Source organism: Pseudorasbora parva, chromosome 7 (assembly GCF_024679245.1).
Source record: "Pseudorasbora parva isolate DD20220531a chromosome 7, ASM2467924v1, whole genome shotgun sequence".
Lineage (NCBI taxonomy): Eukaryota > Metazoa > Chordata > Actinopteri > Cypriniformes > Gobionidae > Pseudorasbora > Pseudorasbora parva.
Genome location: NC_090178.1, coordinates 35503360 through 35523174, shown reverse-complemented (window position 1 = coordinate 35523174; position 19815 = coordinate 35503360). Strand labels below are relative to the sequence as shown.

Below are 19815 nucleotides of genomic sequence, written 5' to 3'. Positions count from 1 at the left end.
TAGCCTGTTACTTTCGCTCTCTCCCTCTCTCTCTCTCACGCTCTTCCGGTAGAATTGTCCGTAAGGCCCATACAAGGAAATTCCGCCCCCACTAACGTCAATGGGGACGCATGATCTCAAAAAACTTGCCGAAACTTATGACTAACCGGAAGTAGTATTTTTGACAAAGAAATACCCCCATCAAACGTCCACCTTAACTTTTGAAACTTTGTCCATGTTTAGTATGGGATTCCAAGTCTTTAACAGTGTAAAAAGATCAGTATGCATGAAACAGCATTTCACCCCCCCCTTTAAGTGCGACGTTAGTGGGTGCTGTCCGTGGCCGCGGTGCTGAATTGGCTTATATTGATGGCTCAATAATCGATTATTTACTCTATGCAGGGGCTGTTTCACTGCGTTATGTGAAAAAAAGTATGTTCTTTATAAAAGAAGCACTTCAGAAATAGTTGAACTTTCATTTATCATTCAAAATTGCACCTACATTTTACATAATTCTGTAATGAGTGCATGAACCAGCAATCTCATGCTCAACCGCATCATGAGCATCACGCGTCATTTAAATTATGACAATATATTTTCCATAGAGTGTCTTGATTTATTCCAAAACCAGGGATGATTGCCCATGCAGCAGCTGCTTCACATTATTGTGTAAATGACTCATTTATATTATTAGATGACCTAGTCAATAAAAACACAACACGCAAAACACATTCTGACATGGTAGCCAGGGGACTAAAGTTTTCACGACTAAATGGCTCCGCAGATGGCGCCGTCTTTGATTTAGCACAATTCTATTCGCTGCATCGCTGTCAAAGTTTGACTAAACTCCCCTCCACAATCATTCCCTTTAAATAGACTCTTAAGCCTTTCCTGTCTAATGGTTTGCCAGCTGATGTACCTTTGGATAATATCATTAAAAAGCTAACAACCATTAGTGTTTGTAATTAAATTTTTTGTGACAATTTTAATCCTTGCATTAAAAACAAAAAAACAATTCAACTAGCCTAATTGAACACTGGGTGTATATTACAACTTCAGAATTTTATTCGGATAGACTGACTTATAAAGAAGCTTTTTTCACAGTGGTGGCCACTAGTGGAATGATTTTTTAATAGTGATAAGGTATAGCTAAGAGTGGTCTAGACCAACCTTACAAAAGTATGACTTAAAGAAGGTATTCTTAACTAAGTTAGTTTCGGGAAACACATATTAACGTTAAGGGATACCTTAAGGTGTAACTTAAGAATGACGTAGAGTTAAGAAGGTTTCGGGAAATGCAGCCCTGTTTTTGTCCTATTTGGAAGAGTCATGAATATTAATGTTCTCACTGAAACCTGGCAAGTTCCTGGAGATTTTTTGCAGTTAAATCTGCTTACGCCAGATGGATATAAATATCTGTCCCGACCAAGACCCCATGGTAAAGGGGGTGGTCTCGCCATCATTCATCGCGACAACCTCCGTATCAAGCAACTCGACTTTCATGACACCAATACATTTGAATACATGGTTTTGAAGGCTGACTCTCTCATAATAATTCTGCTCTATCGACCTCCTAAGATCCTGTCTAACTTCTTTTCTGAACTCAGTGAACTGTTGACCATTGCCTGCTCATTGTCATTTCCCATTCTACTGCTTGGTGACTTTAATATTCATGTTGATACTGTTTGCTCTAACACTAACCAGTTACTTTCTATTCTTGAATGTTTTAATCTAACTCAGCATGTTAATTTTCCAACTCATACTCGTGGTCATACTCTAGATTTGATTTGTACATCAAGGGCTGATATTTCTTCTATCACGTCAACTGACACTGGTATTTCTGATCATACATTTCTTGATTTTAGTTTCAGCCTGCCTATCCCTAAAAACTGTTCTACAACTGTCATATCTTACCGCAATCTCAAAGCTGTTGATATTTCATTATTTTGTACCTCTATTTCCTCTTCGAATCTCTCTGATGTCTCTGATATCTCCCCACCCTCACTGATACTATCCAACTATAACTCCATAATTTCGGATATCTTAGATGAGCATGCTCCATTCAAGACCAGAAGTGTCCCTTCCACACATTCATCTCCTTGGTACACTTCTGAGCTCCGTATCTTAAAGGCCACTGGTAGACGGCTTGAGCGTTACTACAGGAAAACTGGCCTGACTGTTCACCATTCGGCATTCAAAGATCATATGAAAAATTATAAATCTGCACTGAATCTGGCTCGTTCCAGTTTTGTATCGGCTACAATTAATAAATCAAGCAACAGGCCAAAAGCATTATTCAACTCAATAAATAAACTTATCAAACCTCCGTCTCATGCTGCTCTGGCTTCTGATGAACTCTGTACTTCATTTTTAGCTCACATGCTTGAAAAGACAGATGCCGTAAACCAGTGTCTCTTTAATGATGCCACTAACACTAGTTATCTGCCGAATCAACCTGGTCAATCCCTGCTGCTTTTTTCTCTGTCTACTCCCTCTTCTGTCTCCGAGTTAATTTTGAAATCTAACCCTACATCTTGTCATCTCGACCCTGCTCCCACTACTCTGCTAAAACGTTGCCATTCAGTCATTTCTGCACCTATCTCTCATTTCATCAACGCATCTCTTACCTTCATTACCTCTATCACTCAAAACTGCAGCTGTTACCCCCGTTCTCAAGAAACCCAACCTTGATCCCACAGTTTTATCTAATTATCGTCCCATTTCAAATCTCCCCTTCATAGCCAAATTACTGGAAAGTACTGTTGCCACCCAGCTTCAGTCTTTTCTAGTTGAAAACAATCTTTTAGATCCTTTTCAATCTGGTTTCCGCCCTTTGCATAGTACTGAAACTGCTCTAGTTAAGGTACTTAATGATTTGCTTCTCTCTGGTGATTCTGGTTCTCTATCCATTCTTTTGCTGCTTGACCTCAGCTCAGCCTTCGATACCATCTCCCATCAACTACTCATTCTTCGCCTTTCGGATGTGGGTATTTCTGGTGCTGCTCTTTCCTGGTTCTCCTCCTATCTCTCTGACAGACTGTTCTACGTTTCTCTTCAGAATTTCCGCTCACCCACTGTCCCCCTGAAGCAAGGTGTCCCTCAGGGATCCGTTCTTGGGCCACTATTATTTATAATCTATATCATACCTCTTGGTGAGATCCTACGCCGTCATGGTTTTAAATATCATTTTTACGCTGACGACATTCAATTATACACTACCTGTACATCCACTTTATCATTCACAACCGACAAAATCTCTGCTTGTGTACATGAAATAAAACATTGGCTTCATTCAAATTTTCTAAAACTCAACATGGACAAAACTGAGATTATTTTCACTGGACCTTCATCACTCACTAATAAAATTCCCACCAACTTCACCTGTGAGACTGCTGGCACTCTTATCAAACCATCTACTACTGTTAAAAATCTTGGTGTAATTTTTGACTCCTCTTTATCTTTCCACTCTCACATTAATTCCGTCACCAAATTAGCATTCTTTCATCTACGTCGCATCGCTCAACTCTGTCCCTTTATCAGTATCTCTGATGCTGAAACACTCATCCATGCATTTGTCACATCACGTCTTGATTACTGCAATGCACTTTTCATTGGCCTACCAGCTAGCTCCATTTCAAAATTACAATATATTCAAAACTCTGCTGCCAGACTACTCACACACACCAAACGTTCTGCTCATATTTCCCCAATTCTGCATGATCTTCACTGGCTTCCTGTGTCTTACCGTATTAAATTCAAAATTCTTCTTCTCACTTTTAAGTCTCTGCACGGCCTTGCTCCCGCCTTACCTCTGTAACTTGCTTCTCCCCTTCAACCCTACTCGCTCTCTACGATCTGCTGATTCCAACTTTCTCGTTGTCCCTCGCCATCGCCTTGCTTCAATGGGGGGCAGATCATTCAGTGTAATAGCACCCAAATTATGGAACTCTCTACCCCGACCACTCCGTTTTGTTGCCACTATCTCTGAATTCAAATCCATGCTCAAAACACACCTCTTTTCTGAATGTTATAGGTCTTAAAGATGAATTTGTTTTTTTTTTTTTTTTTTTTTTTTTTTTTCTCACTCCGATTTCTGTATTATTATACTTGCACTATCAATTGCCTACTGTTGTTCTGTCTACTCTGTTTGTCACTTGGCTTTATTGTTGTTTGTTTATTGTAAAGTGTCCTTGAGCTCTGGAAAGGCGCTATATAAATAAAACTTATTATTATTATTATTAATGTTGAGCTCTGCTCTGATTGGCTTATTTCAGCAGCTCACAGCTCATAGCAGTTCAGCTGTTCAGCTCGTGAGTCCTGACCGTCCTGACAGAACACAGACCAACTGAATGAAACTTTAAGCAAAAACATCTCAAATGGAGATTGATAAATTGCAGCTTACTGTTTAGTGGTGTTTTCAGATCATCCGCACGCAAGAAAGAGCTTGCGTTCATGCGGTTGCCAGATTTCAGTAAATAAATCCCCCAAACAGAGCTTTTCTTTGAAAAAAAAACATCTGTATACTATCCAGTGTTTTACCTAAACTTGTCCAATCTGGCAACCATATGCAAGCTCTTTCTCGAGCACGGATGATCTAAAAACACCAATACACAAGTAAAGCTGCATTTCAGCAATCTCCATTGACTATTGTTTTAACTTATATGGTGGAAAAGGTGACGTTTGCTAGAAGGATCAAGTGAACGGTATCTACGGTTGTATTTTGTAATACAAAATAATATTAACCTTTGTCATTAGACACCCTATTTAGTTTTTTATGGTACTTGGAGTTTTCTATTGTTACTGTACTTGCATCTTGTGTCATCTAGACAATGCTGTCTCTAAGAAACTTTCAGTTTAATCAGAAATTGTTTAAACACCTAGTCAATAAGTGGATAAATTACTTTCTGCTTACAGGAATTTAGTTGTAATTGCCCCTTTCCTCAGTTTAAGATGCTGAGCGAAGCTTGCTTGAAATGGGCCGAACAAACAAACAATTTGTTGTGGTATCCGAATATAATAAACCTCAACCATGTGTCATGCGAGCCGTTTTTGCTATCTTCGAGTGTCTTGCTTACCACAGACCTGCAAACTCCTCAGAGTAAAAAAGGTGACAGTGCCCGGGGGTAGCACCAGAAAAGGTGCTACCCCCTAATATATATATATATATATATACAGTCCCTGACAAAAGTCTTGTCGCTTATCTATTTTCTAGAAATACCTGATATTAACCTGATTTTTAATTAATTCATTGGTGTTAGAAATAGCTCATATGAAAAGCTAAAACACTCCCAAATGATGTTTAATGCACTGAAATAAATAATTTTCACAGAAAAAAATATTTATCATTTAATCAAGACAGAAAGGTCAAGGTCAGTTTTGTCGCCTATCCAGAAATTGAACAAATTTACTGCAAATACAAAAATATGTCAGCAAATTAAGTTGTGGTGCTGTGAGATCCAAATTTAATATCTTGTATGACTTCCATGAGCTTGAAGGACTGCATCCATGCGGTTTTGCAAGGATTCATACAATTTATTGATGAAGTCATCAGGAATAGCTAAGAAAGCAGTCTTGCATGCCTCCCAGAGTTCATCAATATTCTTTGGTTTCGTCTTCCATGCGTCCTCTTTCATCCTACCCCACATATGCTCAATGATGTTCATGTCTGGTGACTGGACTGGCCAATCCTGGAGCATCTTGATCTTCTTCGCCTTGAGGTACTTTGATGTGGAGATGGAAGTATGCGATGGAGCACCGTCCTGCTGCAGAATTTGGCCTCTTTTATGGTTGGGAATATAAGAGGTAGCTAAGATTTCTTGGTATCTTAGACTATTGATGTTGCCTTCCACCCTGCAGATCTCTCGCACACCCCCATACTGGATGTAACCCCAGACCATGATTTTTCCGCCACCAAACTTCACTGTTTTCTGGGTGAATCTCGGATCCATTCGGGCACCAGTAGGTTTCCTGCAATATTTGCGGCAACTGTGGTGTAATTCAACAGAAGATTCATCTGAAAAATCCACCTTCTGCCACTTTTCCTGCATCCATCCTTTTAGCTGGCTGTGGGCCTTGGCAAATGCCACACGGTTTTTCAATTTTCTTTTGTTTAGTGGTGGCTTCTGGCCACTGATTCGACCACGGAGGCCATTTCGAGACAGAATCCGACAAACTGTTCTGGTTGACAGAGGGACTTCAGGTGACCAGGTCTCGTGGAGCTCTGCTGCAGTGGAAAATGGGCTGGCCTTGGATTTTCGAGCCAACAAACGGTCCTCTCGAGCAGTTGTCTTGCGGGGTGTGCCTGACCTGGGCTTGTCAAAAACGTCTCCAGTCTCTTCAAATCTTTTTTTTTAATCCTCTGTACTTGACGCTGAGACACATTGAAGGTGTCTGCCACATCAGCAGTGGATCTGGTCTTCAGCCTCATGATAATCAAAACTTTAGTCTCAGGGTGAATCTTAGGCATGTTTGCAGAGGTCTAGTTGCAGTTGATGTGAAGGTCTAGTGTACTGGGGTTCTTTTTATACACACTTGAGACCTAATTGATCCATTATTAGTCACAGGTGAAGCTCATATGATAAGGTGACAACACTTTTGTCTTTGCAAAAATTGACTCAATGGGCTTTACCAAGCTGTGAATATTAGAATACTTTTTGAAAGTTTAATTTTTCACTGAAACATTATCACAAAAGCTGGTGGGATTAAAATGAGCCATTTCTTGTACAAAAATCTTGATTAGAAATATATTTCAGCGGCACTTTAGGTCAATTTGTACATAAGCAACAAGACTTATGTCAGGGACTGTATATATATATATATATATATATATATATATATATATATATATATATATATATATATATATATATATATATATATATATATATATATATATATATATATATATATTGCATTTATTTAATTAATAATGCAGTAAAAAACGTAATACAATGAAATAATATTCTGATGTACATCATCTGTTCGCTAAATGAATATATAGTAAAGTGTCATTTATTTCTGTGATCAAAGCTGATTTTATCATCATTTCTCCAGTCTTCAGTGTCACTAATCATTCTCATATTAGGATTTGATGCTCAACAAACATTTATGATTATTATCAGTGTTGAAAAAAGTTTTGTTGTTCATGATGCTGCTTCATTTTTGTTTCATCTGAAGACTGGAGTAATGACGATAAATTCAGCTTTGATCACAGGAATAAATCACACTTTACTATATTCACATAGAAAAAGGCTGCTTTCATTTGTAATGGCATTTCACAATATTACTGTTTTAACTGTATTTTTGATTAAATAAATGCAGCTTTGGTGCGCAGAAGATAAACATTTAAAAAGCTGTCAGTTAGCACTGCATTATTCATATGATATAGGCCTACTTTATAGTCAATAAATAGCCTACATTGAGATGGGTTGAAAATACACACATAAAGCATATATTGTCGAACTCGTCTGATTGCCGTCGTCACGTTTCAGCTCATAATTATTGTTTTCCTTCAGCTGCAGCTCAGCCTGACAGTATATTTCCGAATCTGCTTTTGGACTTACTGTGAGAGCGCCCTCCTCATATTTAGATACGAAATAATGACAGGTCATGCATAGATAATTTTTTGTCTCTGAATTTAAATCTTGATGTATTCACACTGGTTTCTATGTATAAATACACTTGCCCGTGACCTCAAGAAGCGCGCAATCGAGGTAGAGAAAGCTCTCTTTAGCGTCCCTGTTAACTTGCCCGCCCTTACGCAGGTAATGCCTGGTATACTTTATAAGTATACTTTAATAAGTATACTTTATTAAAAGTGCAGGGGACACGTCTCGTAATCTACGCCCATGCTTGAATTGAACACTAAGCTTGCTTACTTCCATCCGTCAGACTCGCGTGGTATCTCGGTAGCCAGACATCTCATTCAATGGCGAGCTCAGTTGACGCTGTGCGCTTCAAGATTCTGACGCGAGTGAGCTAAGATTCCGATTGGCCCAGAGAAATGTCAGTTATAAGAATTATCCAATAGTGTTTCGCATGTCTAACCCTGTTTTTGATTTACGAAATTTACGTAAGAAGTAGGAGGCAATGGTGTTTGAGACTCACAATTTGTGATGTCCATGTACTGAACTCTTATTATTTCACTATGGCAAGGTTAATACAATTTTTCATTCTAGGGCACCTTTAAAGTTCAACATATATTTTAGGAATTAACTACACTTGAGCAATCTGCAAACTCAAGTTCACAAAAACATTAACTCATTAAAAGTGAATTGGCACAAAATACCGGTAAACAAATAACATTACATTTACTCTAATTTTGCTTTTTGTCAGTGTCACACAGCAAATTGTATATAGGGTTTACTTAATACCAAATTACATAGTTAAACAACAAGAATAGTCATGTTTTTTTTTTAACATTTGATAATTAAGCAGACTCTTTTGTTCAAAGGGATTAACAAATGAGGAGAGCAATCATATAGTTTAATAACTTATACAAATATATTCGCTGTTCGCTTGTTGTTAACAATGTTTTTGCACATGAAATAATTGTAACGTTAGTTGTTTAAAACAGCACTAGGTAACTTTTCAACTTTCATAATATATTTTCAAGACTCTTGTGATGATACATCGAAATACATGATACATTAGGTTGAATGACACGTCGTCTGCCCTAGCCTGATGGGGTCTGTGTTGTTTTTAATCGTACTTTTATACTTCGGGTTTCGGGTAGTAACCAGAGAACAAAAAGAACTACAAAATGTGACTGCTTTATGGCAAATATGTCACTTCCACCACCACTTCCTTACATTCGGACGTGGGAGCCCAACTATCGTTTGTTTGCCAGATGTTATAGTCATGTCCGAAGCAGCACAGAAAAATGAGAAAGTAAAGGTTTTGTTGGAGGAAAGCAATAAGAGGAAACGAAAAAGTGATCAGATTAAAGGCAGGACGAGGATCAACATTGGGCCAGCGTTTGCTCGTTGGCATGAGATGAAGGAGGAGGAGGTGTGCCCGACCGATGCAGACTTGGCTGTCATGCTTGCTATGGTTATTACCTAGCACTCAAACATTGAATTGAAGTATCATAGATTCTGTAAAACGGTAACCAATAGACTATAGGCTACTATAATGACGCTGGCTTGTAAACATGAGCATAGCGATCATTTGTCATTTGAAAAAAATAAAACATGCATATGGCATGCTGAAACATATGCCACTGTACCTGGGATGAAGACATTTCACACGCGACGCAAGCAGAACAACTGCATGTGAACTCCTCATGCAGTGTTCAGGGTAAAACTGTTAGTGATGCACGGGTCGGCTTTTTTTCCAACCCGCGGGTCCCGCTTTTATGAAATTATTTGGCCCACCCCGCACCACTGTATATATTTTTACAACCCGCCCCATTAAATAGACATACGGGGTACGTGGGTTATGAGACGACCTGCTTATCACTAGTTCAGGGCTATCATGATTGTCATGTCAACAAATGCACGCGCACATCCCCTGTTGTAGGATGACAGAGTTTACGACAGTAGTAGAGGACAATATTTTTCCCAACTGTAGGGGGACCCCAAGAGCAAAGTTACCTAGTGCTGATAGTTAAATGTTACCTAACATTTGTGACCCGTCACGGAAACCAGGGACACAAGTCGGCAGCTCTACTTTCAAACAAAATGAGAAAGAAGTGTTTTTTTCAAATCTTGTGATTTTCGCTTTTTTCCAGAATTTGTTAGTTGAAATCACGAAGAAGCCTCTCCGTGTTTGAGATGGCATTAATGGTATATTTAAAAGTGTACATTTTGAGGTTGAAATCGTTTTGTCTGTGTGTATTTCCATACTGGCTTTTGTTATTCCCCCGCCCTCCAAGGGACGCGTGGCTAATTATTTATGCAGCGCTCTGGCCGGCTGTAGAGATGATCTGAGCGATGATGAAAGCGGCATAATAAGACTGAATAATACCCTTATCTACAACTGAGCGAAGATGAAGAAGAGGAAGAATGTATCAGACTCGCGTCAGACAAGTTGGACCGTAAGAAATCAGAGGCTATATCGATAGTAACATTTGACGGGATAAAGACAGAGAAATGGGTCAAATCAGTAACCGTGGCTAGAGTGTAGGGGTAAGGCGGATGTCATCAAGTTTTGACGCAAAATGATCAGAGGTTCGAATCTGCCTTTTGCCACACTCTCTCTACTCCCCTTTCCCATCACATATCAGATCGGAAAGGCATTTATTTTCAAAAAGAATTAAATATTAGAAAAGTGGAAATAAAGTGTGTATTAACATGTGTTTATTAATAAGTGTTTCTCGGTTAGAGAGTGTGGCAAAAGGCGGATTCGAACCTCTGATCGTTTTGCGTCAAAACTTCATGACATGCACCTTACCCCTACACTATAAGCCATGGTTATGAACTTTACCCATTTCTCTGTCTTTATCCCCTTCGAACAGACTCACAGTACATCCATTAAGAAGACCCTGGCAAACAGAAAGTGTGCCTGAACGACTTATTTCATTGGAGGCAATGAGATTTGCAATAATACTTTTCTGTATGGGGTGTGTTTCCATAAACACCAAAGTTTGTCGTTTTATGTTCATTCTAAGAACACGTACACATTATCTCATGTTTAGACCTTCCCATACCTACCTATTGGTCTTAACTGTTGTTTTAATTGTAATCGTTAGCATCGCATCACTTGCCAAAACCCCCCATTACTATAATGGGCTTTTAGATGGTAATGTTAGCATTTGCTACCCTTTATTATTAATAGTATGCGGTCCGATTTTTCCCGTTGCGTCTGTCGTTACTAGCAACCATGCAGCTTTACAGGGGGTGTGGCTTATCTAAATGAGATGTAAATGAGCCCTATTGTCACTCTCAGCAGGTGAGAACAGGTGAGAACTGCAAAACTTTAGAGGCTGTTTTCTCTCGTTTAAACTTTTCTAAATGTCTACATTCAGATGGCCACAACTTCTCCAGATATTATCAGATTTCCATGTGTTACACATCGTTGGAAAGCTTTGGAGACTACACTTTCAGAATCTGTGATTCTGGATCTGTGAAAATGCCCCAGAACCGACTTGTGTCCCTACTTTCCGTGACTGGTCACATTTGCATTGGAATGACATGACAAACACAATATATATATATATATATATATATATATATATATATATATATATATATATATATATATATATATATATATATATATATATATATATATATATAAGTAAATATATTGTAACATATTTTTCAATATATGAAAAGCAGCAATTCCTCATGTATTAGGAACTATTGTAATATATTTATCATGTATATTTTTAATATACTGTTAAATAATTTAATATATTTATCATTTAGATAAGGAAATATATTTTCTTTGTGTTAGGGTTACCCATTTTTATTTGTTTTACTTGCTAACTAATTTACTAAAGTAAAATAACTGATTTGCAGGGGTTGTATTTAACAGAATCCAGCATATATCTATCTATATATATATATCTATATATATATATATATATATATATATATATATATATATATATATATATATATATATATATGTTAGTTGTAGGACATTTACGATTGAAAATACATTAATATTGTGCAATTTGTATATGTGGTTTTTGCAGCATATATGATCCTTACAGTATTCGGTTGGAACATATAAGAATCACACGTTTTTAGCGAAACTTATCCATATGTGTTCCTGTGGACACTACCAAATAATTCCACACTCACGTGGACAACAACACAGAAGTATAAATGAAAATCGACGCATGACTTACGGTGTAGAGGGTACGGCTTAGGGTCGACACAGAAGTATAAATCAGCCTTTAGTCCCAATGCATAAACTAAACACTGCCATTTTGCAATTTGTTTTAAAGGAACTGAACTGGGACCACCAACAAGTGTACTAGAGTCCTCTGCTCAGGTCAATCTAGCTGATGTCAATTCTACTAATGTTGTAAGCACCACAGCTAGCTCCACAGCTAGCTCCACAGCTAGCACCACAGCTAGCACCACAGCTAGCACCAAAGCTGGCACCACAGCTAGCGCCACAGCTAGCGCCACAGCAAACGCCACAGCAAATGCCACAGCAAATGCCACAGCTAGCGCCACAGCTAACGCCACAGCTAGCCCCACAGCTAGCACCACAGCTAGCGCCACAGCTAACGCCACAGCTAGCGCCACAGTTAACGCCACAGCTGGCACCACAGCTAGCACCACAGCTAGGACCACAGCTAAGTCAAATGCAAGCATCCCACTCACCAGCCTATTGAGTCATGGTAAATACATTTCTCAAAAGTTTTCCAAAGAAATAAATCACAATTTATTCAACAATAATATTTGTTCTTTTCTCAATGCATACAGTTCAAGTAACTCTCTCCTTTCTTATGACTTACAGCTGCAATTTGCCTTCTCAGTATCTTCTTGCACCTGATCCGATAAGGCCCGAGAGATACTTGACATGTCATGCTTTATAGAATATGGACATGGCATGTTTTTCCAAAGATACTCTTTTCCATTGTCTTCTTTCTTTATCTGATTCTTTCTATAAGATTGCCAATGTCAGAAACTCATGTGTGTTTGATTTACATGTGTTGTAATGATCCTCTAACATTATTTACTGAGTGCAGGAATGATCGTAAAAATTTACAAAAGAGATTTGTAGTTACATTAAAAGATTAATACATAACAAATATTATACAGACAATTAAAATACATTATTAAAATGTTAAACTTTTTATAATAATAAATACTTTTGTCAGTCTTTTCTTACTATACTTGCTATAAATAAAACAACTTTAAAACGTTAATGTTTATTGTGATGTCTATCACTGTAGTGTGCCGTGTGTAATATCAGTCTGTGAATGTTCTGCAACGGTCTGCAAAGTTGTAAAGTCAAAAGTGCACAAAGAATAAAGCTGTCTCCCAAAAGAAAGAATCGACTCTGAACCACCTAAATAAGTCACTCGGAATTCCAGTCTAACTTCTGTAACATGGTAACACATTCGCATTGTTACGTCTCCCTAAAAAAAAGATATGTCTAGGAGTAATAGGGTTGGTAACATGTATTAAAGTAAAATAAAATGAAAGAATAGAATGGGTTCAGTTACTGATAAATGTATGACAATATGAATCAGGCAGAGGCAGATTTAAACTTTTGACTCTTTTAGTAATTTCAAAAATCATAAATAAACCAACAAACACCCGATTGATTTACAAAGTAATATAGTGATCATAGAAAAGAATATTTACAGAATATATATATATATATATATATATATATATATATATATATATATATATATATATATATATATATATATATATATATATATATACACAAAATAGTAAAACAAAAAGATAGAACAAAAAGCGTGGGACTATGAGCGGTGCTAAAGCAAAGAAATCAACAAAACAAAAACCAGCTAACTTATCAATTGAAGTAGGCTACTTAACTATCTTAAAAATAAAGACATAAATAAACACCTAAACCAACTAAGCTACACTGACTAACAAACATAAATACAGAAGGTGGCAACCGCTCCTTACCTGGTGTGTATAAACAATTTCAAATACTACGTGTTGTATTATGTAGGTCACGTGACATACTGAAACTATCCCATCGCTCAGGGTCCGAAATGAGCAGTGTGAACAAGCCACAAACAAGTTAAAGGTTAAAACGTAAAGTTGTAACCAAAACAATGTCTTTCAAAACAAAGTTTCAAAACCAAACTATCAATCGGGGAAAGTAGATACAAATTGTCAAAACAAACGAAAGAAAACACGCCTCTCTCTTCCTCCAGTTGTTTCCAGGTCTTTATACAGGTGAGATGAGTTCTGATTGGTTCCTTGGGAGAGATCGCTCTTGGACAAATGATGATTGATGGGCAAACCAACCAATCACGAACCTAAGAATAAATGACAGCTGAGAACAATAAAAGGGGGGGAGAGAAAGAGAAGGAAAACCACCAAAATACGTCGCAGACGTAACACCCACCACCTTAAGAACAAACTTCTATACGAATAGAATTTGACAAAAGAACAAACGCTTACAAAAGAGCTAACACTCGTTTAAACTCGGGATAAAGCATCTGCCACCACATTATCCACACCTCTCTTATACTTTATTTCCAGGTTATAATTTTGAACAATGAGACCACCTCATTAACCTCTGGTTCTGGTTGTACATGCGTAGAAGAAAAGTCAGCGGGTTATGGTCAGTATACACGGTTACAGGAAGAACAGTAGAACCAACGTACACGTCAAAGTGTTGAAGTGCTAACAATAATGCTAGAGCCTCTTTCTCAATAGTAGAATAGTTACGTTGATGTTTATTAAACTTCTTCGAGAAGTAGCAAACAGGATGATTGATTCCATCGATACCCTCCTGCAACAACACTGCACCTGCTCCCACCTCGCTGGCATCCACTTCCAGCTTGAACGGTGTGGAAAAATCTGGGGCAGACAACACGGGTTCACTACATAACAAAGCTTTGATGTTGTTAAAAGCGTTCTGACACTCCGGTGACCACACAAATGCTGTAGAAGGACTAAGTAGAGCAGTTAAGGGAGTAGCCACTGAAGAAAAATTCCGGCAAAAACACCGATAATATCCGGCCATACCTAAAAACCGACGCAACTCACGTCTGGTATTTGGCACAGGAAATTCACTAATAGCCGAAACTTTAGCTGACAAAGGACGCACTTCGCCCTCCCCTACCTGTTTACCTAAGTAGGTCACTGTAGCCTTTCCGATCTCACACTTGGCTAGATTAAGTGTTAAAGATGTCTTCTCTAAACGCTTAAACACAGTTTCTAACAGCATTATGTGCTCAGACCAGCTTTGTGAAAAGACGATCACATCATCGAGATATGCGTGACAGTTAGGAACATCGGCAAGTACTATATTTACCAACCTTTGAAATGTAGCAGCGGCGTTTCGCAACCCAAATGCCATAACGTTGTATTGCAGAAAGCAATCTGGTGTTACGAAAGCGGAGATCTCTGAAGCTCTTGGTGTCAATGGAACCTGCCAATATCCTTTAAGTAAATCAAGTTTGCTCACAAACCTTGCCGATCCTATGCTATCCACGCAATCCTCCATCCTGGGCAATGGAAAACAGTCTGGAATAGTTATATCATTCACCCGACGATAATCGGTACAAAAACGCTTAGTTCCATCAGACTTCTGTACCAAGAGACAGGGAGAACTCCAGGGACTAATGCTAGGCCTGGCCAATCCTTTCTCTAACAAGTACTGGGTCTCCTGTTTCATAATAGCCCTTTTAGCAGCATTAACCCTATAAGGGTGTTGTTTAATTGGTTGTGTCTTACTTAACTGAATGTCGTGTTGCAGCACATGTGTAAGTGTAGGCACGTCACCCAAAATAGAGTTAAATTTGTCAAGGAGCTCAATTACATCCTGCCTTTCATGTGCCTTTCATGTGCTAAAAATTTCGGTAAAGCTGCAAGAGTTTCAGAGTTTGGTAGCCTAGCTGATAATAACGGTGTACCAGCCTCTAATACTCCATCCAGATCAACATCAGAACGCTCAACCACTGGATTCGCCTCGCACGCAACACCTACTGGAGAGACAACAGGACTTCCATCCTGTGTGGTAAGACATTTTATATCAGAGTCACCTCTAGTATAATAGGCTTTTAGCATATTAACATGACATATTCGTTTCTGACGTTTCCGGTCAGGAGTTCTCACCACATAATCAGTTTCACCCTTTTTTTCTAGGATTTCGTAAGGTCCAGAAAATCGTGCCGACAATGCAGATCCAGGGATGGGAAGCAAGACCAACACCTTATCTCCCACTAAAAAAGATCTAGACACAGCATGTTTGTCATAACGAACTTTCATTTCCTCCTGAACTTTAGACAAGGATTCTCGAGCTAGAGTACTCGCTTTCTGTAATCGCTCACGGAACTTGCTTACGTAATCTAGCACATTTGTTTTCTCATTATTCTCAATACCTAACAGTCTCTCTTTCAGAGCCTTCAAAGGTCCCCTCACCGTATGACCGAAAACCAATTCTGATGGACTGAACTTGAGAGATTCCTGTACAGTTTCTCGAATTGAAAATAAAAGCAATGGAACTCCTTCATCCCACTCATTTCTTGTCTCTAAGCAATACTTCCTTAACGTCGCTTTTAGGGTCTGGTGAAACCGTTCCAACATTCCCTGGCTTTGGGGATGATATGCACTAGATGTACGGTGTGTGATGCCTAGTGACTTAAAAACTTGTGAGCACAACTTGGATAAAAAATTAGTGCCTTGGTCAGTTTGTACAATCCTTGGCAACCCGAAAGTTGAGAAAAACGTAGTTAAAGCTTTAACAACTACCTTGGCTGTAATCTTACTTAGAGGAATAGCCTCTGGATACCTAGTAGCAGTACACATGATTGTAAGCAGAAATTGATTACCGGATTTTGACTTTGGTAATGGCCCTACACAGTCCACTATCACGTGTTCAAAAGGTTCCCCCAACACAGGGATTGGAATTAACGGAGCTGGTGGTATCACCTGGTTAGGTTTTCCTGCGTACTGACACACATGACAGGTCTTACAATACTGAATCACATCACGTTTAAGCCCATACCAAAAAAAATGTTGCAGGACACGGTTATAGGTCTTGGTAACACCTAAATGACCTGACAACAAATGATCATGTGCCAACGACAAAACTTGTTGACGAAAAACAGTGGGAACTACTACCTGATAGACTACATTCCACTCGTCTTCTAAGGTATTACTTTTACGCCACTTTCGCATAAGTAAACCATCTTTTACCAAGTTCTCATTGTCTGTCAATCTGAAGCACTTCTCTAATGAGGAATCATTTTTCTGAGCCTCGATGAGCTCTTCACGAGTAGATGACAAAGAATCACTCACTACAACATCCGTCACCTGGTCACTGCCACGAAACTCGGTTTCCACAACCTCCTTAGTGTCCAAATCTGCACAGAAGAAAGAGTCAGATAAACCTAGATCATTGTCCTTCTTAGATTGGGCACGTGTGACAACGCATGCAGGAAAAGCACTCGGATATTTCTGCGATAGCTCATCTGTCTTAATCTGAACCAATGGATCATCCATCACCTCCAGTGAAGGTATCACCCTCCCTCCAGCTAAATCGTTGCCTAAAATGAAAGACACCCCCTTCACAGGCAATGCTGGACGTACTCCTACCTCCACAAAATCAGTTACCAAGTCAGACTGGAGATGGATACGATGTACAGGTACCTTCATAATCTCCATACTGAAACTCTGCACTAGTCTGCTAGAACCTACTGACGACAGACCTGAAAAAGGTAACACGTCAGCACATACAAAAGACTGCGCAGCTCCCGTGTCACGCAGCATCTGAACCTCCACTTGGTCCTCCTTTTTACCTGTTAACGAAACAAACCCTTTTATAAGGAAAGGTAAATATGTAGGATCTGGCATTTCAGCTCCCTGTTCAGAAAGCAAGCAAGAATTAACAGAGTTTACGAAAGCAACCTCTTTCTTTGGAAAGTTCTGTTTACGCTTCAGCGATAAACAGTCGGCGATCACATGGCCTGTCATATGACAGTAAAAACAGTCACGAGTCTCTTTAGACTTCTCACTAGTCTGCTTAGGCATTTGACTATTGACTGAAGACTTCGTCAGATAACCCCTTTCAGTGTTTGCTACATGAAAAACGTTTTTATGCGTGAGCACAAACTCATCTGCCAACACAGCAGCCTGCGAAAGAGTCGTCGCCTTCTGTTCATTAAGATACAGCACCATCCGCTCAGGAAGACATTGCTTAAACTCCTCCAGTAACAAAAGTTCTCTAAGTGAATTAAAATCATCAGCCTTACTAGAAATGCACCATTTATCAAAGAGAATTCCTTTCTCTCGTGCAAATTCAACAAAAGTTTGAGTAGCGGTTTTCTTGCGATTTCGAAAATGTTGCCTGTAAGCCTCTGGTACTAATTCATATGATCTAAGTATGGTCGATTTAACTACATCATACTTAAGACCATCTTCCAATGACAGGGTAGAGTATACCTCCAATGCTTTACCAACTAACTTGCATTGTAAAAGTAATGACCAAACATCCTTCGGCCAACCCAAGGAAGTTGCGATTCTCTCAAAAGCGTTAAAATAACTATTCACTTCAGATTCTCTAAAAAATTCGGAACTAAAGCAATATGCCTGCCCACATCAAATGTGGTAGAACCAGAATAAGCCGAATTTTCACTCACCGACGAGAAGTTCTGCCGCACAGAGGAGACTGGAGTAACCTGAGCCGCTTCAATCTCCAATTTACGAAGCTTTACCTCTTTGTCGGCTTCAATTTCAAGCCTGCGGATTTGTAGACGCAGATCCAGCTCTGCTTGTCGGGCTTGTGCTCGTGCTTCCACCTCGATACGTGCTATTCGCACCTTCGTCTGTAAATCCCCTCTTGTACTGGGGGTACCTGGTGAAAAAGGCTCAAAGGGTGGTAAACCAGCAGCCCCGACAGTGGCCTCCGCCTCCATCGCAACTGTCTCTACCTCCTCTTTACCTACTTCATGCACATCTTGCCCCTCGCCAAAAGGATCGGTCTTTCCATCCAATTCAGGCCTAGTCAAAATTTCCAATTCGTACAGCCGATCTATCACTTCAGCTTTAATTTGCCGTTTTAGTGATTGTTTCGAAATAGAAATCTGAAAGTGGTCAGCTATTGTTAACAACTCATCCTTTCTACAAGTTTCAAGCAACTCTAATGTGGGATTATCAATGAAACACTTCAAATTAAATGCCATCAGGAAGCTTAATATTACCACAAATCGCGTTATGCTCTAGTGGACAAATGCAATAAGAGTTAACCTCAGCCAACTATATTGAGTCTCTGCCATTAATCAAATAATCACACAGTTTTATTTACAGTAACAAATGACGAGCCCCCAATTATGTTACGTCTCCCTAAAAAAAAGATATGTCTAGGAGTAATAGGGTTGGTAACATGTATTAAAGTAAAATAAAATGAAAGAATAGAATGGGTTCAGTTACTGATAAATGTATGACAATATGAATCAGGCAGAGGCAGATTTAAACTTTTGGCTCTTTTAGTAATTTCAAAAATCATAAATAAACCAACAAACACCCGATTGATTTACAAAGTAATATAGTGATCATAGAAAATAATATTTAGAGAATATATATATATATATATATATATATATATATATATATATATATATATATATATATATATATATATATATATATATACACAAAATAGTAAAACAAAAAGATAGAACAAAAAGCGTGGGACTATGAGCGGTGCTAAAGCAAAGAAATCAACAAAACAAAAACCAGCCAATTGAAGTAGGCTACTTAACTATCTTAAAAATAAAGACATAAATAAACACCTAAACCAACTAAGCTACACTGACTAACACACATAAATACAGAAGGTGGCAACCGCTCCTTACCTGGTGTGTATAAACAATTTCAAATACTACGTGTTGTATTTAGTGATGTTACGTCTGACACCGATGCTCCGAAGCTTGCTTCAAACTCGAACGGTCCTTGAAATGAACCACTGCTTCGGAGCTTGTATCATTACGTCACTAGTCACGTGAAAATGCCTTCTGAAGCAAACAAACTGCTTCACTCCTGTAGTGAACCACCTGACTGCTTTGACAGCCCAATCAGTGTTGACAAGTTTGAAACCTGCCGGCTGTATTTCTTATGTGCTTTCACACATGATACTGCCATGCTAAAAAAATATATAAATAAATAAAACAAAAAATAAATAAATAAAAAACACTTTTACTGAAATTCTATTGCATTT

At 38.6% G+C, this 19815-nt stretch overlaps 1 protein-coding gene across 3 annotated transcripts in view; it reads left to right on the top strand.

Annotated features, from left to right (window-relative positions):
* Positions 1 to 13221, top strand: part of LOC137083844 (placenta-expressed transcript 1 protein-like) — a 100660-nt gene extending 87439 nt beyond the window's left edge. For 2 of the 3 annotated variants that reach the window (XM_067449789.1, XM_067449791.1), the window contains 2 exons: positions 11876 to 12277; positions 12397 to 13219. In XM_067449789.1, the coding sequence (XP_067305890.1) occupies positions 11876 to 12277; positions 12397 to 12440 (446 nt within the window). In that variant the 3' untranslated portion in view covers positions 12441 to 13219. Of the gene's footprint in view, positions 1 to 11875; positions 12278 to 12396 lie in introns of all 3 variants that reach the window. The other variant, XM_067449790.1, reaches the window with a different exon arrangement.
* The last annotated feature ends 6594 nt before the right edge of the window (positions 13222 to 19815 follow it).